At 38.6% G+C, this 24,778-nt stretch overlaps 2 protein-coding genes and 1 non-coding gene across 3 annotated transcripts; all 3 read left to right on the top strand.

Moving 5' to 3' along the window:
- Window positions 1-17,652: 17,652 nt before the first annotated feature.
- On the top strand, window positions 17,653-17,759 carry LOC150036215 (small nucleolar RNA R71). Its single transcript, XR_016529914.1, has one exon. It is a non-coding gene; the product is annotated as a small nucleolar RNA R71 (small nucleolar RNA).
- A 3,014-nt stretch (window positions 17,760-20,773) lies between these two features.
- Window positions 20,774-21,289, top strand: LOC120077353 (uncharacterized). The gene has a single exon (XM_039031237.1). It carries the CDS (start codon window positions 20,774-20,776, stop codon window positions 21,287-21,289), a length of 516 nt encoding a protein of 171 aa, XP_038887165.1.
- Window positions 21,290-23,782: 2,493 nt separating this feature from the next.
- Window positions 23,783-24,274, top strand: LOC150036214 (uncharacterized). The gene has a single exon (XM_090313595.1). The coding sequence runs from the start codon at window positions 23,783-23,785 to the stop codon at window positions 24,272-24,274; it is 492 nt and encodes a 163-aa protein (XP_090169721.1).
- The last annotated feature ends 504 nt before the right edge of the window (window positions 24,275-24,778 follow it).

The following is a 24,778-nucleotide window of genomic DNA, read 5'->3' as shown; positions in this document are numbered from 1 at the left end:
AATATGTGATATTTTAGTTGCATTAACCACAAACCAATAAACTAACGTCCAAGGTTATCGTTGTAACTTAAAATGTGTGTAGAAACATACAGGTGGATCATGTTTAAATGATAACTTAAATGGCTTTGTAGGTGTTACAAATGTTGTAAAGTGCTACAAATGATCTGATCCTGATCATTCATGTATTAGACATGCGAGCAGGGATATTCAATACAAAGGAGTTTGTATAAAACCGGACCACGAAGTGCTTAGTCTCATTATATAACACCATTCATAATAGAGGCTTTCATTTCACTAGAATGACCAAGGTAACATGACTTAAATCTTGAATGAGTTGTGAACTCCTGCGTATGAGGGCAGTCCTTTGAATTGTATGGGTGAGAGTGGCCAAATCGCCGACTCAACAAGCCTACCATTTTGAGGATTTGTCTGATTGGGGAGCTAGAAACTCAGCTACATAAGATGGAATTCACTCCTTCCCCGAAGCAGGGGTAAGTAGATAAATCGATCTCTTAAGGGCTGATTCCAAATCTTGAATAATGTGGCACCATACCTCTCCTAGTCCGAGAGGGGTTTAGTCATAGTGTGACTATGATCTATTGTTCATTAGAGGAATTAGTGGTACTTAAGGAGTTGGATGTAACTACAGGGGAAGAACGATAATTTGGCCCAGCTTTACTTACGAGCAATTTGTGAAGGGTCATCGTACTATTGATTGGTTGTATCCAATGGACACAGAAATATACCTGTAGTGCGAAGAGTGTAGCTATTGGTCTATAATGGAGTACCCGAAAGTTAACAGATGATGGTGTTAGGAAACTGATTCTTGAAATTCTTTATTAACGTAACAAGTTGGTACAATCTTCTAGAATAGCAATTAAACGATGACAAACTCTTTATTAAACGATAAGAGTAAAACAAGACTAAACAGTCCTTACAGTAGTTATTCGACCGCTTACCAATTTACTAAATGATCATTTACAAGTTCTACATGATCGCTCAATATTACTAAACGATCGCTTACAAAATACTCCGCGATCGTTCACAAACTCCTTCACGATCGCTTACAAGTTTCTATACGATCGCCTACCAAATGCTACACGATCGTTGAGCTCTACTACACCATCGCTTAGTAGAAGTAGACTATGAACGACACACTGTGATGACTTCTCCACAACAGAAACTTTTGAACTCCCACTCTCGAGAGCTTTCCTTCCTCACTTCTGATATTCAGACATCACTGCCTTATCTTTCCGTTTTCTTCTTCTTTTAAACCTCCACTTCTCCCAACGGAATTGGAAGTTATACTTAACCGATTCACCCACCTCTCTTCTATTCTTTCTTTCTTGATATTGCCACATAATTGGACGCCTATCATTACCTCCCCCTTCCACCTTTACCTTATCCTCAAGGTAAAGTTCTGGTTGTCCAACCCATTTCTTTAGCTGCATCACATGAAACACTAAACGTATCGACACTGTTGTCTGAAGGTTTAACTTGTAAGCTACTGATCCGACTCTGTCCATTGCTTGATGTGCTCCATAATACTTGGTTGATAATTTCACATTCTACTTTTGTGGAACTGAAATTTGGCAATAGGGCCGCAACTTCAACCATACCCAATCATTAACTTGAGATCCAACATCATGTCGCTCCTTGTCAGTAAACTTCTTCATTTTTTCTTGAGCCAACCTCAAATGCTCCTTAAGCTTGCGCAAGGCAACATCTCTATCTCGCATTTGTTGGTCCAAAGTCGCATTGGTCGTACAATCCTTCCCATAGTAAATCGACACTGGAGGTTGTCATCCATACACAATCAGAAAAGGGGCAAAGCCAGTAGAAGCACTATACGTAGTGTTACTCCAGTGTTACTCCAATAGTTCGCCCAATGCCACTAGTTCATCCATTCTTTCGATCGCACACCACAGTAGCATCTCCAATTCATTTCAACACTACAATTCACTACCTCTATCTGACTATTTGACTGAGGATGAGAAACTGAGCTGTGATGGAGTTTAGTACCCGACAGCGGAACAACTTTTGCCAAAAGTGATTCACAAACTCATTGTCTTGGTCTGAGACAATGAACTTTGACACTTCCATAGATCGATATGCTTCCACTGTCGTTTCTTGTTTAGTAGTCAAGAATCTCCCACAGACCGATCTCTGTCTTAAAGATCGAAATCGGGCTATCATTCTTTTCTTCAAGTCTTCCCAATCTTCAAACGACTCTCTGTCTTCCTCCGATCGGTACCAATCTAATGCAACGCCGTCGAAATTCCCAACTACCACCGTCTTCTTCTCAGATTTGGTCAACTTATGAACTTGAAAATAGTGGTCTGTTCTGTATAGCCACGCGTCTAGATCACTTCTGCTAAACATCGGTATTTCTACTTTCTTGAATTCACTTTGGTCGCCATTCGCTTCTTCACTGGGTGTTTTCACTGAACTATTTGTTCCGCACACCTTATTGGCATTCGATCCTCCTGCCTCTTCCGTCACCTTTTTTTTTTCTTTGGCCATTCTCATAACATAAGAAACGAGCATTTCTTGATGTTTCTCTACCTGCAATCCCAATCTCTTAATGCTCTTCGCTATTGATGCCAAATTCTCCTTTATGGTTGACACCTTCTGTATTTCGACTCTGAATCCAAAGATCTCTTGTTCTAGTAATTCCAGTTTCTCTTCAAAACATTTCTGAACCATGCTTGCCTAGGTGATTACTCTGATACCAATTTGTTAAGAAATCGATTCTTGAAATTCTTTATTAATGTAACAGGTTGGTACAATCTTCCAGAATAACAATTAAACGATGAACAAACTCTTTATTAAACGATAAGAGTCAAACAGGACTAAATGGTCGCTTATAGTAGTTACTCGATCACTTACCAATTTACTAAATAATCGTTTACAAGTTCTACACGATCGCTCAATTTTAATAAACGATCGCTTACAAAATACTCCGCGATTGCTCACAAACTCCTACATGATCGTTTACAAGTTTCTATACGATCGCCTACCAATTGCTATATGATGCATTATTTTATGAGGCGAAAGTATGGGATGAAATGCGGTGATGGAAATGCATTGAGCAATAAGTTTTCTAAGCGGAATCCAAGTATAAATTCCACTAAGTTTCCTGGTAAGTCAAGGGTCGAACTCAGGGACTAGGGAGACAATATGCGGTGGTAATTTTCAAGAAGACTTTACGGTAACCAAGAAATCAAATAGTTGTTTTGGGTTATTGTTTGTGGTAATAAAATAAATGAATGTGGCGGAGTTACGAAAAGAGTTGATAATATGGAAGATGCGATGAGTATGCAGTGAACGGGTTGAGAAGGGGTTCGGCTAACACTTCCTAGGATGCATTCATGTTATGCGATCATGCAACATACATACAATAGCAAATCATCTCTCGACGCAAATATTACGGGTTCTAATACTAGAATGCATGTGATATATGCGATGAGTCTATAGGACCTGCACATAAGCCTCTATTCTTATCTATGCGATGACAAAATGACACACACACAAATAAGGCGACCACATAATATCATAATCTATCTCTAGGGTGCATGCGATGCAGGTTGGCAAACAGAGCTTATCTCTAAGTCCATATCTCTTGCTTATGCAGATCTAATCTTGCTATCTCGAGTCTAGATTCTAACCTAGCTCTCTCAAATCTTTGGTTCTTTCTTTAAACTCTCTCTCGAGTAGCTCTAAATGGTTGTTGGGCACAACAAAAAACAAGATAATCGCATGCGATGAAGATCCTAGGTCATGTTAGCTTAGTTCTTCTGAACCCATTCGATAAATTAAACTACTTATGCATGCTTTTAAGAGAGTGAATAGATGTAGATAAAGAAATTCCATTGTATTGATATATAGTTGAAATACAAAATAACAATGCAAAATGAGAATAAAGAGCCTCGTAGAAATCTCTTGCTTCCCAAGGCTTTTACACTATCTTTTCTACTCTATTCAAAAGATAGTCTTGCTCTCGCGAGAGTCGGCCCGCTCTCTGCTTTTCCACGTCTTCCCTCTCAATATTCCCTAAGCGATCGTCCGACGTCTCTTCCCTTCTCTCGCTCTGCCTTCTAAATAAAAAGGAAAATTATGAACAAGGCTATTCTATCTAAGGAAAAATTCTCTAAGTGTTCAAACTCCATTGTTGAAGGATACCTTTGGTATTTATAGAGCTTCGGGGTGAAAGGTGGCTTCTCTCTTATGATTGCACAGATGGGATGACTTTAATTCTCTGACTGATGCGCCGAATATTGTCACCGAAAAGCTGAGTGTACTTGCTGCAGTAGACCATTAGCGACTTGTCAACTTAATTCGGACTCGACCGTCATCAGCTTTTTGTTCTATCGTGATTAATTATGCTTTTCACCCAAATGCACCCGCCAAGTTGCGCTGGATCTATGCGGCAATCCTTCTTGAGCAGATGTTTGCGAGCACAAATCACCGCAAAGCTTTGCGATAATGCTGCACTCGACCGTTGATTTCTTGTGATCGCGCTTTCCATTTTGCGTCAACGCATATTCTGCATAAAAATACAAAAGTTAATTGTTTTATGCGATGAACGCATGCAACTGCAATGTTATGAACTTAATGCTTTTTGGACATAATCTAACATATTTTATCAACGGAAACCTTCATTGTTTAATAACTTAGCGCTGTAATAATGTGAATTTCTACCCGTTAGCATTATACGATCGCCTACCAAATGCTACATGATCACTGAGCTCTGTTACACGATCGCCTAGTAGAAGTAGACAATGAACGACACACTGCGATGACTTCTCAGTGACAGAGACATTCGAACTCCCACTCTCGAGAGCTCTCCTTCCTCACTTCTGATATTTAAACTTCGCTGCCCTCTCTTTCCGTTTCCTTCTTCTTTTAAACCTCCACTTCTCCTAACGGAATTGGAAGTCATCCTTAACCGATTCAACCAACTCTTCTCTATTCTTTCTTTCTTGATATTGCCACATAATTGGAGGCCTATCAAGTGGATATGTAATTAAAGAGTTTAATTAATTATTCACGTACGGTTGGAGCTTCAAGCTATAGGTCCATAAGGTCCCCTTGATAGCTCAAAAGGATTTAGTTGAGAATCAATTTTTGGGTTAATTTGAATTGTTCAAATTAATAAGTGAGAATTTAATTATATATGATATAATTAAATTGATTCAATTATATATGTATTTGATACATTATAGTTTAATTGGAGGAATAAATATTTGAATGTGATTCAAATATATTTTTTTTATGAATGAGATTCATATCCTTGACATTAAAGGTATGGTATGGTGGTTAGGACCCAATTAAGCTGTACGTGCACATATGACTATGTTATTGACATTGATGAGATCGAACAAATGGGGTTTTTCTCAACTAAGGTTATTAGGGATTAAGCAAAAAGGCACTCCCATATGTTCAAGCAGCGGAATCTTTAGAAAGATGCTAAAGAGTTATTTTAGGATTTTTACATGATGTATTCATATGATTTCAGTTCCATTTTCAAAACCCTAATTATGATTTAAAGTACGTTTTACTTAAGATAGTGATGCGTTATTTTATGAGGTAGAATTTTGGATGAATTGCGATGATGAAAATGCGTTAAGCGCTCAAGTTTTCTCAGTGGAATCCAAGTGTAAACCCCACTGAGTTTCCTGGTAAGTCCAGGGTCGAACTCAGGGACTTGGGAAAACAGTTTGCGGTGGTAATTTTCAAGAAACTTTGTTGTAACCAAAGAAATCAAGTAGTTGTTGGGAATGTTGTTGTGGCAATAAAATTAAATAAATGCGGCGGAGTTCGAAAAGAGTTGATAAAACGGAAGATGCGATGGGTATGCAGTGAACAAGTTGAGAAGGGCTTCGACCAACACTTCCTAGGATGCATTCATGCTATGCGATCATGCAACACACATACAATAGTAAACTATCTCTCGATGCGAATGCTACGACTTCTAATGTTAGAACGCATGCGATATATGCGATAAATCTATAGGACCTACACATAAGCCTCTGTTCTTGTTTATGCGACGACAACATGACACACACACAAATAAGGCGACCACATACTATCATACCTATCTCTAGGGTGCATGCGATGCAAGTTGGTAAATAGAGCTTATCTCTAAGTCCCTATTTCTTGTGTATGCAGTTCTAATCTTGCTTTCTCGAGTCTAGATTCTAACCTAGCTCTCTTAAGCCTTAGGTTCTTTCTTTAGACTCTCTCTCGAGTAGCTCTAAATTGATGTTTGGCGTAGCATAAAACAAGATAATCACATGCAATAAATACCTCACCCCCAAATTTAAAATGTGACAATGTCCCCATTGCCAAAAGATTGAAAGAAGTCATGCGATGTTCAAAGAAGTAATGCGATGTTCAAAGAAGTCATGCGATGTTCAAAGAAGTCATGCGATGTTCTTAGGAAGCTATGTAAAGAGAGTTTGAAAACAAGCTAGCAGACTCACTAGAGTCATAATTGTAGAAATATTTCAATGAAAGAGAGTTCGTATAGTAAACTTCTAGAAATATTTCATGAGGTGACTTTTCTAAGATTAAGTTGACTCTAGTATATACGAAAAATAGAAGCATGTGTTTCATCATTGAAATCATAATTGGCAAAGAACTCATGCGGCGACTCACTAAATTTATCCATGTCAAATGATTGTGGTAATCAAAGAGGATGCAGTGATAAAACTTTCAAAATTAAAATGCGATGCGATAATGCAAAATTTGGAATAAAGTTAAGGAAGAATACAACCCCCAAATTTGCATTGTCGCCCGCATTGTGTGTTGATACATCCTTCTTTGCGGCGAGCTATCTTCTTTGATTGTGGTGACGGAATAATATAAGTTACTTCTTCGTGTAGCACCTCCGCAATCTTGCACCTTGATCGTTGCAAGAAAAGCAGTGAGAGGATCAAATAATATTAAACAAAACAAACTCTTTTACTGCAATCGTTCAGCACGATCACATTTTTTTTTTTTTTTAGAATAAGAAAGTGCAGATAGATAAAAAATAACAACAATGTAATTGCGATAGTAGATAATGATGAGTATGATGAAAGTTCATGAAGTATTGATGTAGGAAAAAGGGTATGCAAAAGAGTCGCGTCCCTGATGAGGTTGAGTTATATAGTAACTTAGGGACTGCTTATTCCAAGCTGGTCTTTTCACATCCACGGTGGCTTTTCCCTCTTTTCTTTGTCCTCTGGGATCTTGATCACCTTAATCCGGAGCTTTTTCCCATGAATGTTCATTACAATCTCCCCCTTTCGCACATCAATTTGAGCACGACCAGTCGAAAGGAATGGTCTCCTAATATGATGGGCGCATCTTTGTTCACTTTATAATAAAAAATGAGGAATAAATGAAGTGTTTGGTTTGTTGATTGCGTTGATTAAAATGAAATAAATAAATGTGGTGGATTTGAGAAACGAAAGTTGCATTGATAGATGCAATGAGCATGCGATGAACGAGTTGAGAAGATCTTTAGCTAGCGTTACTCAGGAATGCGCCAGACTATGTGATCATGTTACTACCATGCACAAAAAGTCATTTTCCAATGCAAATGTGATGTTCCTAAATCTCGGACGCATGTGTTGAAAGTAAAATGTCTATAGAGCTCATCCCTAAGTCTTTACTCTTGTCCTATGCATTGATGCAAGACGCATGAAAGCAAGGTGACCGTATATAATCATATCCTATCTCTATGATGCATTGGATGTGTTGATAACAAATAGTGTTCATTCCTAAGCACCTATCTCTTGTTTATGCGTTCTAATCTGGTTCTTCCAAACTTAGATTCTAACCTGACCTTCGCAAGTCTAGATCCTATTCTTAGACTACCTTCCCGAGTATCTCTAATGGACAAATGAAGCATACATAAACAAGATAATCGCAAAGAATGAAGATTCCCTAGTTGTGCTAGCTAAATGCTTCTCAACCCATTCAATTAATTTAGCTACTCATGCGTGAATACAGAGATTGAACAGATATAGAGAAAGAAATTCCATTCTTATAAATGAGTTAAGTACAAAATGCCAATGGAAGTTTAATGTAGAGAGTCTGGTAGCAATTCCTTACTGACCGAGACTTTCTACACTTAAATCTCTATTCTGATTTAAAGATATTCCCGCTTCCGCAGGTGTCGGCCCTCCCTCTATCTTTGAAGCTTCCGGCACTCTCCCTAGCTTACCGGAATGATCTACTGGCACAACTTCTCCTTTGCGTCTGCCTTAAAATGAAACAAAACTAAAAACGAAGATGTGCGAACTGGAACAAAAGATTGTAAAAGTCGTGAACCCCTTTTCTGAAGAATGCACTTAGTATTTATAGAGGATCCATGGTGAAAGGCGACTTCTCTCTCCCGGTTGTATAGATGGGATAGCTTTAATTCCTGATTGACGCATCGGATAATTGTTACCGATAAAGCTGAATGTACTTTGTGACCGTTATCGGCTGTCAACTTAATTTGGATTCGATTGTCATCAGCTTTCTGTCCCATCGCTCTTAATTAGCCTTTTACTCAGATATGCCCACCATGTTGCGCTGACCAAGTTACGGTAATCCTTCTCGGGCGAATGTTTGCGAGCACGATCAATGCAAAGTCTTGCGGTGAAGTTGCGCTCGACCAATGAATTTCTTTGATCGCAATCTTTGCATTACGTTAACGCATATTCTGCACAAAAATACAAAAATCAATAGTTCTAATGCGTTGAACGCATGCGACCGCAATATTATAGAATTTATGCTTAATGGACGCAGTTTAACTATTTTATTTACGCAATTCAACATTGTTTACGAACTTAGCACTATGATAACATGCATTTCTGCCCGTTATCACATCCTCAAATTTAAACAATGCTTGTCCTCAAGTATAAGGTAAAGATTCCTTTAGCAAGTCCACCGCAAAGTTCTTTTCCTAGATTTCTCAAGAATACTTCGTTCGAATCCCATATACCAGAATTTTCTTAAGTCTTATTCAAGTCTCTTCTTTAATTATTTCTAAGACCTAGGGACTGCAAGCCTAACTTTCAAAAGGATTTTTCTACATTTCGTAACATCGCATGATTTATTTCAAAAAGAAAATTTTCTACCAGGTGTCAAATGATTTTATCCTTGCAAAAAAATTTTCTTCATTGTCTTTTTTTTCTGACCTTGTGCTGATCCAAGTGCCTTCCTTTCATTTTGGCTTGTCCCCACATGTGTCATGCGGACATCCAATTACGAGCAATGCACTCTTTCTCAGACTAAACTCATACCGATTTGGTTGTGGAGTTGCGGTCATTGATTTATCGTTGATCTTGGTGACTTACTTTCGTTTTAGCTTGCCCCCACATGTGTCATGCGGACATCCAACTACGGGTAAGTGCCTTTCACAACTTAACTCTTATCAACTTGGTTTTCCCATTGCGTTGACAGTGGAGTTGTTATTCTCAATTTTTTTTTTAGAGATAGCAAGGATAAACCCTAGGATCATTCATGTCAAATTTTCAAGAATAACATACCGGATTTCATTGTAAAATTGATGATAGCTTCAAGATGATGATGGATGACTATGGTCTTCCTCAACCAAAACTCCGAATGTCCTTAATGAGATCTCTCTCTAGATAGGATTCAAGAAAGACTGAGTGCTTATTATTTTGGTATATCGGGGACCATAGCCCTAAGGTCTCTTTATATACTAGTTCAATTAGAGTTCCCATTAAACCTTAATTAACTAGGAATGGGCTTCTACCCATTAAATCCATACTCAATTAGAAATCTAGGACCTTAATTAATTAGATCACATAATAGGTTCAATCTAATAAAACAACCCAATGTGATAAAATATTAATCCACATACATAGCCCATACTTTAATTAAACATATTTTTATTTAAATATGTCTAACAATCTCCCACTTGAACTATGTCTATGTACCTAATATAATTAAATCACATAAACCTTATGCGCGCATAAACAGGTTATTTCAATAATAGAATTCCTATTTAGTTCAATCTGGTCCATCTCCTATATTAGCATGGATTCAAGGCGGCTTTCGTCACTACCCTTGTAACTAAACTTTCCTTGATCACCAATTCCAATACATTCAATGGCATACATCAAGTATGGATGGATAGCATGGAAACTACATGCAAAGTGATCTGGATCATGCCTGTTTCCAACTGGTCCAAATTCCTTAATGAGATCATTCTAAAGAAAAAAAACTTTATGCTAAAATGCATGCATGATAAACAAGTTCAGATAATAAAACATAAACCATCAACTTTATTCTATATAGAAAATAAACAAAATAAGGTCAAAGAACATCCTCAATAACAAACTCCCACTAAACCATGGAATCAAAAAAGTGACTAACACCCATGTGAGCAACATGCACATGAAAAACTTTAGGTGGTAAACCTTTAGTCAATGGATCTGCCACCATAGAGTTTGTTCCTATGTGTTCTATCGAAATTTGACCATTCTGAACTCTTTCTTTAACAACCAAAAACTTCACGTCTACATGCTTTGACTTCATGTTGCTTCTGTCGTTGTTGAAATACATCACAGCTGACTTATTGTCACAAAATAATTTTAATGGTCTTTCTATGCCAACCACTATCTGCAGCCTAGTGACAAAATTTCGCAACCATATTCCATGATTAGATGTCTCATAACATGCTATAAACTCCGCAGCCATGGTAAAAGAAGCCATAAGTATTTGTCTAACACTTTTCCAGGATACAGCTCCTCCAGCCAACATAAAGATATAGCCTGAAGTGGATCGCAAAGTGTCTTGACATCTATCATAATCAGAATCAAAATACCCAATGATCTCCAAAACTTCTGATCTCCGATAAGTGAGCATATAATTTTTTGTTCTCTGTAAATACCTCATAACCCGTTTGGCTGCTTTCCAATGATCCATCCTCGGGTTACTCAAATATCTGCCTAACACTCCAACTATGAACGCAATATCTGGATGTGTACATACTTGAGCATACATTAGACTTCCAATGGCCGATGCATAGGGAACTTTCAGCATCTCCTTAGTCTCGAGTGTGGTCTTGGGGCATTGACCTAAATGAAATTTATCATCTTTAGCCATCGGGGTATCTCCCGGCGCACAATCTTTCATGCCAAATCTACTCAAGATCTTTTCAATGTAGTTCTTTTGTGACAATCTCAAAATACCTTGAGAACGATCTCGCAGTATTTCAATTCCTAATACAAAAAAAGCATCACCAAGATCCTTCATCTCAAAATTTCTTTTGAGAAATCTCTTAGTGTCATGCAATAAACCTACATCATTACTAGCTATGAGTATGTCATCAACATGTAATACCAGAAAGATTGATTTACTCCCACTGAACTTTTGATATACACAATCTTCCACAATGTTCACCTCAAAACCAAATGAGGTTATCACTTCATGGAATTTGTGATACCATTGACAAGAGGCTTGCTTGAGACCGTAGATGGATTTCTTTAATTTGCACACCATAGACTTTGAATTATCAGACACAAAGTTTTCTGGTTGCACCATATAAATCATCTCATCAATGTTCCCATTGAGAAACGTAGTTTTTACATCCATCTGGTGTAGCTCTAAATTTAAAGAAAGCTAGCTTTCTCTGGATTATTTTTGTTTCAATCATTGAATTTCACACATATTTTTTAAAACTTTCAACATTTAGTTATATTTTTTTAAAACTTTGAACACTTAGTTGAGATATCAATTTAAAAACTTCACATATATTTTATAATTTTTTATAATTTAAATACCTCACCCCCAAATTTAAAATGCGGCAATGTCCTCATTGCCAAAAGATTAAAATAAGTTATGTGATGTTCTAGAATGTATTGTAAAGAGAGTTTGAAAGAAAGCTAGCAAACCCTTAACTTCTTGAAATATTTCATAAGGTGACTATTTTAAGATTAAGTTGACTCTAATATAAACGAAAGAATTAGAAGCATATTTTTCATCATTGAAATCATACTTGGCAAAGAAACAGAATGTGGTAACTCATTAAATTTATCTATGTCAAATGATTGTGGTGATTAAAGAAGATGCGGTGATAAAACTTGAAAAACTAACATGCAATGTGATAGCGCAAAATTTGAAATAAAGATAAGGAAGAGTACTCCCCCAAATTTTGCGCTGTCGCCCGCATTGTATTGACGCATCCATCTTTGCCGCGATCTTTCTTCTTTGGGTTGGGGTGATGGAATAAGATAAGTGCTTCTTCATGTAACATCTCCGCAATCCAGCACCTCGATCGTTGCAAGAAAAATAATAAGAGGGTCAAATTATTTTAAACAAAATAAAACTCGTTATCGCAATTTTTTTTTTTTTTTTGTAATAGAAATAAAGATAGTGATAGTAAAATAAGGATAGATCAGAATTGAAAAGATAGTAAAAATTTCGAGTAGTGGAGAAAAGAATTGAAGAATCTATGTTTCCCAAAACTTGCGTCCCTGATATGTTGCGATCATTTGATAACGCAGGGACCACTTATTTTCGGCTGGTTTTTTCACGTCCATGGTGGCTTTTCTCTCTTTTCTTTGTCTTCTAGGGTCTTTACTGCCTTAATCTGAAGTTTTACCCCATGAATGCTCATTACAATTTCCCCCTTGCACAAATCAATTTGAGCGCGACCGGTTGAAAGGAATGGTCGTCCCAATATGGTGGGTGCATCTTTGTCCGCTTTATAATCCGAAATGAGGAAGTCTACCGACAGGATGAATTTCTCGATTGAGATTGTGACATTTTCCAACTCTCCTTTAGGATGTATTCGAGATCTGTCCGCGAGCAGGAGAGTTTCCTTTGTGGGCATAAGTGTGCTGGCATTCAATTGTTTGAAGATTGACAACGACATTATGTTTATACTTGCCCCAAGGTCGCATAGTGCCTGGCCACTGAAGGTCCCTCCAATAGAGCATGGGATCGTGAAGATTCCCGGGTCGCCCATTTAGGTGGGATCATAGCATTTTGCGCTGCAACCACTATTGCGATATTTTCTTCCTCATTTTGTTCCTCTTACAATCCTTGTGGAGTCACTAGTGGTTGGACTTCTTCTATCTCGAGATCCAGAAGCCTAAGGGTGGACGCAACTTCAGGGTCTATTTTCTCGGGCTTCTCCAAACTACAGGTCAGCGAGTCTTCGGTTATCACCGCATTCAAGTTGGTCGCAATGCGCTTCTCCCCTACTTCCGCAGTCATGTCGTCACTTAGCAAGGAGACTGCTAAGCATTGTTCCTTCCCATTACCCCCAGCATTACGAGGGAGCTCAGTTGAGCTCGGCAACGCTCTTTATGGTCTATTTTTCAGCTCACTCGCATTCTGGCCCATCTGTAATTCAAGATTACAGATGGACGTGGCCTGACTTTGAAGCACCGCCTCGTTTTTCTCTATATATTGCTTCAATAGGTTCTCCAAAGAAGAGGATTGCGGTGGTTTTTGTGAGCTACTTGCTTGATTGCTCGGTTGACCGTTGTTACGTTGAAAGAATCCTGGTGGCCCTTCTTTATGGACCATAGGTTGAAAATATTGTTGTTGATTCTTCCAAGAAAAATTGGGGTGGTTTCTCCGCCCAGGGTTGTATGTATTGGAAAAGGGATTATTTCTCATGAAGCATACCGACTGTGGATTTGTTGGGCATTCCTCTATCGGGTGAGCATCACCGCAAAGGACATATCTTGCGTTCGTCTGAGTAATTGTGTTGATCTACCCTTTCTTTGCTCTCGTATTATTAATTGCGATGCCTTGTATTAAATTCATCATCGCAGTCATTTAATTTTGAAGGGATGTGATGGCCCCATTGTTTGCGTCATTTTCTTTGATTCTTAATCTTTGATCGCTTTCCCTCCAATCCTCGTGATTTTTGGAAATGCAATCAAGTATGCTCTTAGCCTTCTCGTATGTTTTGTTAAGCAGACCACCAGTGGCTGCCGCATTGACAGCGGTTTGCGAAGAGGGATTCAATCCTTGGTAGAAAATCTCCATTTGCAGGTAGTCTGGTAAGCCATTGTGTGGACAGTCTCTTACCAGCCGCTTGAACCTCGCCCAAGCATCGCTGAGCGATTCGTCATCTCCTTGTTCAAAATTTATTATTAATTTTCTTCTCCTAGATTTCTTAGTTGGTGGAAAATACTTCTTCATAAACTTTTCCACCACCTGTTCCCACGAAATTATCTCTCCCGATTCGAGAGAATATGCCCAATTACTCGCCTGATCACACAAAGAAAAAGGAAACAGAGTTAGTCGAACTTCCTTGGTTGAGATATTTGGGAACACAAAAGTGTTGCAGATTTCTATGAAGCTCTGAAGGTGAGCATGCAGGTCTTCACCACGCCTTCCTCCAAACTGCCCAGCATCCTAGATCATCTGCAACATTACCGGCTTCATTTCAAAACTCGATCCATCTAGTGCCAGCCTCATGATTCTTGGAGAGAAATTGTAGAGGTTTGGTGACGCATAGTCCCGGATGGGTCTATTGCGGTCATTCGCCAGAAGGATGGGGTTGGCCATTATATTATTCGCGTTAGCGGCCCTTGCGTCTGGTTGTTCCGCCATTCTTGGTGTTCCTTCTTGTTGTTATTGGCGGTGTCTTAATCTTTGTCTAAAAGTCCTCTCAATCTCTGGGTCGTACTTTGCCAGAGATTGAGAGTCCTACAAAGAAATAAAAAAATTATCGTTAACAAACTATTTTGCCGAAGTCCCCGACAATGGCGCTAAAAACTTAATGCGTTATTTTATTGAATGGAAATATGGATGATATGCGTTGATAGAATTGCGTTGTGCACTCAAGTTTCCCCAGCAGAATTCAAGTGTAAACTCCCCTCAGTTTCCTAGTAAGTCTAGGGTAGGACACAGGGACTTGTGAAAATAGATTGCGTTGGTAATTTTGGTGAAACTTTGCAGTAACCGGGTGAATAAATGAAGTGTTTGGTTTGTTGATTACGTTGATTAAAAAGAAATAAATAAATGCGGCAGATTTGAGAAATGAAATTTGCATTGATAGATGCAATGAGTATGCGTTGAACGGGTTGAGAAGATCTTTAGCTAGCATTACTCGAGAATGCGCCAGACTATGCGATCATGTTACTACCATGCACAGCAAGTCATTTTCCAATGCAAATGCGATGTTCCTAAATCTAGGACTCATGTGTTGAAAGCAAAATGTCCATAGAGCTCATCCCTAAGTCTCTACTCTTGTCCTATGCGTTGATGCAAGATGCATGAAAGCAAGGTGACCGCATACAATCATATCTTATCTCTACGATGCATGCGATGCATTGATAACAAATAGTGCTCATTCCTAAGCGCCTATCTCTTGTTTATGCGTTCTAATATGGTCCTTCCAAACCTAGATTCTAACCTGACCTTCCTAAGTCTAGATTCTGTCCTTAGACTACCCTTACGAGTATCTCTAATGGACGAATGAAGCATACATAAACAAGATAATCGCAAACAATGAAGACTCCCTAGTTGTGCTAGCTAAATGCTTCTCAACCCATTCAACTAATTTAGCTACTCATACGTAAATCACAGAGAGTGAACAGATATAGAGAAAGAAATTTCATTCTTATAAATGAGTTAAGTACAAAATGCCAATGGAAGTTTAAGGTAGAGAGTCTGGTAGAAATTCCTTGTTAACCAAGGCTTTTTACACTGGAATCTCTATTCTAATCTAAAGATATTCCTGCTTCCACAGGCGTCAGCCCTCTCTCTGTCTTTGAAGCTTCTGGCGCTCTCCCAAGCTTATTGGAACAATGTACCAGCACAACTTCTCCCTCGTGTCTGCTTTAAAATGAAAGAAAACTAATAAAGAAGACGTGCGAACTGGAATAAAAGATTGTAAAAGTCGTGAACCCCTTTTCTGAAGAATGCACTTGGTATTTATAGAGGATCCATGGTGAAAGGCGGCTTCTCTCTCCTGGTTGTACAGATGGGACAACTTTAATTCCTGATTGACGCGCCGGATAATTGTTACCGATAAAGCTGAATGTACTTTGTGATCGTTATCGGCTGTCAACTTAATTTGGATTCGACTGTCATCAACTTTCTGTCCCATTTCTCTTAATTAGCCTTTCACCTAGATGCGCTCACCATGTTGCATTGACCAAGTTGCGGCGATCCTTCTCAGGCGAATTATTGCGAGCACGATCAAAGCAAAGTCTTGCGGTGAAGTTGCACTCGACCAATGAATTCCTATGATCGCAAGCTTTGCATTGCGTTAATGCATATTCTTCACAAAAATACAAAAAACAATAGTTCTAATACGCTGAATGCATGCGACCACAATATTATAGAATTTTTGCTTAATGGACGGAATTTAACATATTTCATCAATGCAATCCAACATTTTCTATGAACTTAGCACTATGATAACGTGCATTTCTGTCTGTTATCAGCCGAAAAGATGAATTTATCAATTAAGATTGCCACATTTTTTAGCTCTCCTTTAGGATGTATTCGGGATGTGTCCGCAAGTTGGAGAATCTCTATCGTGGGCGTGAGTGTACCAAAATTCAACCGTTTGAAGATTGATAGCGGCATTACGTTTATACTTGCCTTAAGATCTCATATTGCTTGGCTACTGTAGAACCCTCCCACGGAACATGGTATCGTGAAGATTCCTCGGTCGCACATTTTTTGTCGGATCATAGCATTTTGCGTTGCGGCCACTATTGCGATCTTTTCTTCATCATTTTGTTTTTCTTTCAATATTTGCGGAGATGGTGGTGGCTGGACTTTTTTTTGTCTCATGTTCTGAAAGCTTGAGGGTGGACACGACTTCGGGGTTCATTTTCTCGGGCTTTTTTGAACTATAGGTCAACGGGTCTTCAGTTGTCACCACATTCAAGTTGGTTGCAATAGGTTCCTCCCTTACTTCCGCAGTCATGTTATCGCCTAGCAAGGAGACTGCTAAGCATGTTCCTTCCCGGCACCCCCAGCATTGTGAGGAAGCTAAGTTGAGCTTGGCAACGCTCCTTGCGGTCTATTTTTTAGCTCGCCTGCAATTTGTCCCAATTGAATTTCGAGATTTCTAATGGATGTTGCTTGATTCTGAAACACTAATTCGTTTTTCTCAATGTACTGCTTCAACAAGCTCTTTAAGGACGAAGATTGTGGTGTTTGCGAGCTGCTAGCTTGACTATGCGTTGGACCGTTGTTTTATGGAAAAAGTTCGGGTGAGCCTCTTTTTTATGCCACAGGTTGAAAGTTTTGTTGTTGATTTTTCCACGCAAAATTTGGGTTACTGACTGCGAGTTTGCTGGACATTCCTCCATCGAATGAGCGTCTCCGCAAATGACACAACTTGCGGTCATTTGAGCAATTGCGTTGACCTGCCCTTTCTTAGCTCCCATGTTATTAATTGCGATGCCTTAAATCAAACTCATCATCGCAGTCATCTGGTTTTGCAGGGATGCGATGGCCCTATTGTTTGCATCATTATCTTTAATCCGTAATCTTTGATCGCTTTCCCGCCAATCCTCATGAATTTTGGAAATGCGATCAAGTATACTCTTTGCCTCCTTATATGTTTTGTCTAGCAGACCGCTAGCGGCTGCCGCATTGGCAGCAGTCTGCGAAGAAGGATTCAATCCTTGAAAAAAGATCTCCATCTACAGACAGTCTGGTAAGCCATTATGTGGATAGTCTTTTACCAGCCACTTAAACCTCGCCAAAGCATCACTGAGCGATTCGTCATCTTCTTGTTCAAAATTTGTAATTAATTTCCTTCTCCTAGCATTCTCAGTTGGTGGAAAATACTTCTTCATAAACTTTTCCACTACCTATTCCCACGAAGTGATCTCTCCCGACTCGAGGGAATACACCCATTTTCTTGCCTGATCACACAGAGAAAATGGAAACATAGTAGTCGAACTTCTTCGGTAGAGTAGTTCGGGAACACAAAAGTGTTGCTGATTTCTATGAAGCTCCGGAGGTGAGCGTGCGGGTCTTCACCATGCCTTCCGTTAAACTGCCCAGCAGCTTGGATCATTTGCAACATTACCAGTTTCATTTCAAACCTCGATCCATCTAATGCTAGCCTCATGATTCCTGGAAAGAAATCGTAGAGGTTGGGCGACGCATAGTCCCGAATGGGTCTATTGCGGTCATTCGCCAGAAGGATGGGGTTGGATATTATATTGTTCACGTTTGCGGCCCTTGCTTCCGGTTGTTCTGCCATTCTTGGGGTTCTGTCTTGTTGTTGGCGGTTGTGTCTTAATCGTCATCTGAACGTCCTCTCAATCTCTGGGTCGTAATTTGCCAGAGATTGAGAGTCTGTAAGGAAATCAGAAAGATTACCGTTAGTACACTGTTTTGCCGAAGTCCCCGACAACGACGCCAAAAACTTGATGCGTTATTTTATAAGGTGGAATTTTGGATGAATTTTGAAAATGAAAATGCATTGAGCACTCAAGTTTTCTCAGTGGAATCCAAGTGTAAACCTCACTGAGTTTCCTGGTAAGTCCAGGGTCGAACTCGGGGACTTGGGAAAACAGTTACGGTGGTAATTTTCAACAAATTTTGCGGTAACCAAATAAATCAAGTAGTTGTTGGGAATCTTGTTGCGGCAATAAAAATAAACAAATGTGGTGGAGTTCGAAAAGAGTTGATAAAACAGAAGATGGGACGAGTATGCGGTGAACGGGTTGAGAAGAGTTTCGGCCAACACTTCCTAGGATACGTTCATGCTATACGATCATGCAACACACATACAATAGTAAACCATCTCTCAATGCGAATGCTATGGCTTCTAATGTTAAAACGCATGCGATATATGCGATAAGTCTATAGGACCTACACATAAGCCTCTATTCTTATTTATGCGATGACAACATGACACACACACAAATAAGTCGACCACATACTATCATACCTATCTCTAAGGTGCAGCGATGCAAGTTGGCAAATAGAGCATATCTCTAAGTCCCTATTTCTTGTTTATGCAGTTCTAAACTTGCTTTCTCGAGTCTAGATTCTAACCTAGCTCTCTAAAATATTAGGTTCTTTCTTTAGACTCTCTCTCTAGTAGCTCTAAAGGGATGTTTGGCACAGCATAAAACAAGATAATAGCATTCAATAAAGATCCTAGGTCATGTTAGCTTAGTTCTTCTCAACCCATTCGACAAGTTTAGCTACTCATGCATGCTAAGAGAATGAACAGATGTTGAATAAGGACTTCCATTGTATAAATATAAAGATGAAGTATAAAATAACAATGCAAGAAGAGAATAAAGAGCCTGGTAGCAATCTTTTGCTTTCCAGGCTTTTATACTGTCTTTTCTACTCTGTTCAAAAGATAATCTCGCTCTCGCGAGGATCGGCCTGCTCTCTGTTTTCTATGCCTCTGGGTTCTCTCTCAAGTTGCCCTGAGTGATCTTCCGGTGTCTCTACTCTTCCCTTGTTCTGCCTTAAAATAAAAATGAATCTATGAACACGGCTAAAGCTCTTAAATCGGTGAACAGGTGAACTTGTGAACCCCTTTTCTGAAGGATGCCTTTGGTATTTATAGAGCTTCGGGGTGAACGACGATTTCTCTCTTATGATTGCACAGATGGGATGGCTTTAATTCTCTGACTGATGTACCAAATATTTGTCATCGAAAAGCTGAGTGTACTTGTTATCGTTAGCGGCTGTCAACTTAATTCGGATTCGACCGTCATTAGCTTTCTGTGCGGAAATCCTTCTTAAGCAGATGTTTGCGAACACAAATCACCGCAAAGCCTTGCGGTAATGCTGCGCTCGACCGTTGAATTCTTGAGATCGCGCTTTTCGCCCTGCGTTAACGCATATTCTACCAAAAAATACCAAAGTTAACTATTGTAAAGCGATGAATGCATGCAACTGCAATATTGTGAACATAATGTTTTTTAGATGCAATATATCATATTTTATCAACGCAAGTCAGCATTGTTTAAGAACTTAGCACTGAAATAACGTGGATTTCTACCCGTTATCAGATAGTCACTTACTAGGCTTTCGAGCTCACTCCTTAAAAATGTTTTCCTTCCCGGGTAGTGATTGATGTCTGAAGGCCTAGCAGTTTTTCCAGTCAGTCATTCCTCAGACCCACAGGAAGATTGCAGTTTAGGTGGCTTATAACATTATGTTTAAGTTTTATATCGATGTTATAGGGAGAATAAAGTGGAGTTTCTATTATATAAAGTTTGGTTTCTAAATCTGTTATGTATGTATATGTTGATATTTTTTATTAGCAGTAAACTATATGTTTAAATTGGTTGCTGGAATTATGTGCGGAGTTCTAGAGAATTATAAATGACTAATCAGGTTTAACAGGTGCTAAGGATATAGGTTTTCATGAGTAAATTGACAGTAACTGTCATAAGAGGGTTGACAATTGCTGTCTTCACATCTCTCTTTGGATTAAGAAGGTAATATGGGGAGGGGTGTGATAATTTGGTATCAGAGCATACGGTTTTGGGAATAGAGCCATGCATTAGATTAGAAACATGAATAATGTTATGAGCCTAATAATATATATGTGACGGACTGACTTGGCAGATGGCTAAAAGGGATCATCACCCTACCAGAGATCCTAGAGCTCAAAGGGATCCCGAGTTAGTCAGAGAACCGATAGTGTAAGAAGCTACATCAGGGGAGAGTCTAGTACCCCTCAGGTCAGAGCTGATCCTCAGATAGAGGATACAGTCTTTGATAGAATTACTAAGAGAGTGGCAGCTAGGGTAGGATCTGTACAGGTGGATCCTGAAAAAAGTGTGATATTGAGAGAATGAAGGCACTGAGTTCCACTGCTTTCGATGGCAGTACTAGACCTGTAAATGTTGAGTTGTGGTTAATTCAGTTAGAGAAATGTTTCCAGGCAGCTGGATACCTGGAGGACCACAAGGTAAAGTTGGTAGTATTTTTGCTACAGAATCGAGTAGAGCAATGGTGGAGAGTAATGGACTCTCGAAGAAACAGATTGGAAGAGATGTCATGGGATAAGTTTAAACGAATTTTTAAAGATAAATATTATCCAGTTTTATACTGTGAGGCAAAAATGAACGAGTTCCTGAAGCTCGTTCAAGGTATTATGACGGTTGCTGAGTATGAGCAAAATTATACTGAGTTATCCAGGTATGCTTGTACTATCATAACTGAAGAGAAGAACAGATGTAGATCTTTTGAGAGTTTTTTTAGGAGGGCCATACGGACTTCTGTTACTACTACAGCTAACTGGATTCATTTTCTTCAATTAGTTGAGATAGCTATGCGAGTGGACGAGAGTTTGATGGAGGACAGGTAGGGCAACAACGTCTCTAGAGGGGAGAAGGGGAAATTTACGCCAGGAGAGTATGACAAGAGAGATTTTTGGCCTCGTTTTAGTGGGCCAGCGACCTCTTACGGTAGTACAGTTGGCAGTCGGCAGAGGAAAGGCAGACATAGATCTAGTCAGATAGATGGGGGGATCTAGATCAGGACGTTTTGAGGAATCAGTGGCTAGTACAGGTAAAAAGCCTCAGTGTCTTAGATGTGGTAAATTTCATACAGGCCATTGTTATGAGGGATAGAATGTTTGCTATCAGTGCGAACAACCTGGGCATTACATGAGGGAATGCCCCCAGTTGATTTTAGAGGCACAAACTGAGTAGAAAGCAGCATCTCATATAGTGATGCAGCCTAAGGTAGGCATAACGGGAAAAGAAGGCACTAGTGGTGCCAAAAAGAAGGGTGCAATGGGATGAGCACGTCAGTAGGGCAAGGTTTATGCCATGACCTAGCAAGAGACTGAGGATGCATCAGATGTCGTTAATGGTACAATCATTATTCATGATAGACCTCCACATGTTTTATTTGATCCAGAAGCGACTTATTCCTTTACTTCTAGCATGTTTGCATTGAATATTGATAGGGTTCTAAAAACTATATCTATGAAGTTAGTTATTTCTACCCTTGTAGGTTATGTGTGTTGGGTTGTATGTCCTAGAACTCGTAGTTTGTAAACAGTAAACATATATGAAGTTTATTCTGACAAATGTTGTTAATTGTTTATTAACTCTAAATCCAGGCTATTATCTTGAATACTTGGACTTTATATGGAGACAAACTAAATCAAGTTTGAGTAAAATAGCCTAAATCGTCTATAGTACTTGGATTAGGTTAGGTATCTATTTCTGGAGCTACTATTGAATACGACCCGCTTTATGATTGTTACAAATGTTGTAAAGTGTCATAAATGATGTGATTAGTTCGTTCATGTAGAGACATGTGAGCGGGGGTGTTCTACACGATGAGATTGTGTAAGACAGACCACGAAAGAATCACTGTTACGTATTAACACCGTTTAGAGTTAACGCTGATTAATTTGACTTCTTGATGACCTAGATACCTTAATCTAAATCTTGAGCTGTCCATGAACTCTTTGTTTATTTACAATTGTCCCTTGATCTAGAAAGGTGAGGGTAACCTCAACATCACTGCTTAATATGCCTCCCATTTCAGGGATAAGACCGAGTAGATGGTTGGGACATAGAATTTTCAAGATGGAATTCACTCCTACCCATTTTGGGGATAGTAGAAAGGTTATTTCCTTAAGGGTTGATCCCGAGTCTTGAACAAAGGGCCACATCCTCTCGTTGGTTTGAGATGGAATGGATTTAGTGATTATGATCCTAAATCAATTGTTCATTAGAGGAACAATGGTACTTAAGGAGAAAAGATGTAACTTAGCGGTATTTCAGTATTTGACCTAATTGAAGTTACGAACAACTTGTGAAGGACCCACTTATTGATGATGGTTATATCAAATGGACACATAATATATCTACAGTAAGGGGAGTGCAACTATAGGCTATAGTGGACAGTCTTGTTAGTTAACAAATATTGATTAACTAGGTTAAAGTTTTTGACCGATTAGTATCAGATCGTTAGAGCTCATGAGCTGTAGTTTCATCATGTCCCCTTGCTAGCTCAATACAGACAAAATTGAAGAACTAGGTGAAGTAGGAATTTGAAATTTTCAAATTCGGGTTTTAGGAAAAATTATATTTTATATGAGATATATTTTCAATTGAATAATTAATTATTTTTAGCATGAAAGTGTTTTTAAAAATTGTATGAAAGTGTTTTTAAAAATTGATTAATGTGATTAATCAAAGTTAGGTGACAAAGACAATTTAATATATGATATTAAATTTGTTTTTTTATTTAATTGAAATTATTTTAATTAAATAATTTCTAAATTTGAAAAATTGTATTTCATTTTTTTTAATTAAAAAAATAGTTGGATTTTCCCACTAACTAAGTAGACTTTGAAGTGGCACTTCCCAAGCTTGACACCTAAAGTTTACATGTTAGTGGAGTTTGAGATGGAAGACAAGCAAGATAGGATTTTGCATGTATTTTTTCTATAAATAATTTGGTTTCTGAATATTGTAAAATCTAATGCTTTTTTGACCATTGACCTAAATTCTTCCACCAAAATCTCTTTACTCTCCTTTTATTAAAGTGAATTTCCTTTGTCTTCAATAACAAAGTGGTCCCACCACCGTGTTCTTCAACTGGAAAATAGTGAGGATTTGCCATTGGTGGTATCAGTCGAGCTCAGGAAAGGAAGATTGTGATGGATTCTATAAAGGTTGTAATTTATAACCCTTATGCGTGCTTATTCTTGTTTTTATGTAATTAGAACGTTATCGATCCTTGCTTCCACTGTGCATGTGTTCTTGAATATTCCAACAATGTGCTGGTAGTTAATAATTATTATAGAAACTGTGTAATTCACATAGAAGGAAAGAACATGGAGATTGATTTAATTCCTCTAGAACTGTTGAAGTTTGATGTTATTATGGGGATGGAATTCTTGTTTAATCATCATGCATTTGTGGATTGTCGTAAGAAAGAAGTAATATTCAAATTACTAGATCAGGCGAAGGTAGTGTTTGTAGGGGAAAAGAAAATGTTCCCTACTTGTCTGATTTCAACAGTTAAGGGTAGGAAGCTGCTGAGTAAAGGTTGTACAATATACTTAGTCCATGAAACAGTTTCTTCACCAAAGAAGATGAGACCAGAAGATGTTCCTGTGGTGCAACAGTTCCTTGATGTATTCCTTGAAGAGCTATCAGGGTTATCACCTGATAGAGAGGTGGAGTTTACCATAGATTTGATACTAGGAATGACACCTATCTCACAGGCACCGTACAGGATGGCTACAGTTCAACTGAAGGAATTGAAAGCTCAATTGCAGGAATCAGTATATAAGGGCTATATCAGGCCTAACTTGTCACCTTGAGGAACACCAATTTTATTTTTGTTGAAGAAGGATGACACACTAAGATTATGTATTGATTACAGATAATTGAACAAGGTAACTATATGAAATAAGTATCCCTTACCTCGCCTTGATGACTTGTTTGATCAGCTGAAGGGAGCATCAGTATTTTCAAAGATTGATCTAAGATCAGATTACTAGTTGAAGGTTAGGAAGTCAGGTACCCCTAAGACAGTGTTTCAAACCAGATATGGTTACTATGAGTCTATGGTTATGCCATTAGGTTTACTAATGCTTCAACATTGTTTATGGATTTGATGAACAGGATATTTCATCCATACTTGGATCAGTTTATGATTGTTTTCATACCATGTCTAGTCAGGTCTCGAGAGCGTGAGTGGAAGTATGGATCACCTCGTAGGGATATCCTAGTATATTTAAATAACAAAGAAAAAAATGTAAAGCATTTGAAAATAGTATTGCAAACATTACGTGAGAAATAATTATATGTTAAGTTTAGTATGG

The sequence above is a fragment of the Benincasa hispida genome, chromosome 5, assembly GCF_027475165.1.
Source record: "Benincasa hispida cultivar pf3 chromosome 5, pf3_genome.v1.1, whole genome shotgun sequence".
Lineage (NCBI taxonomy): Eukaryota > Viridiplantae > Streptophyta > Magnoliopsida > Cucurbitales > Cucurbitaceae > Benincasa > Benincasa hispida.
Note: the sequence above shows the minus strand (reverse complement) of the source record. Positions and strands in the feature narration are given on the sequence as shown.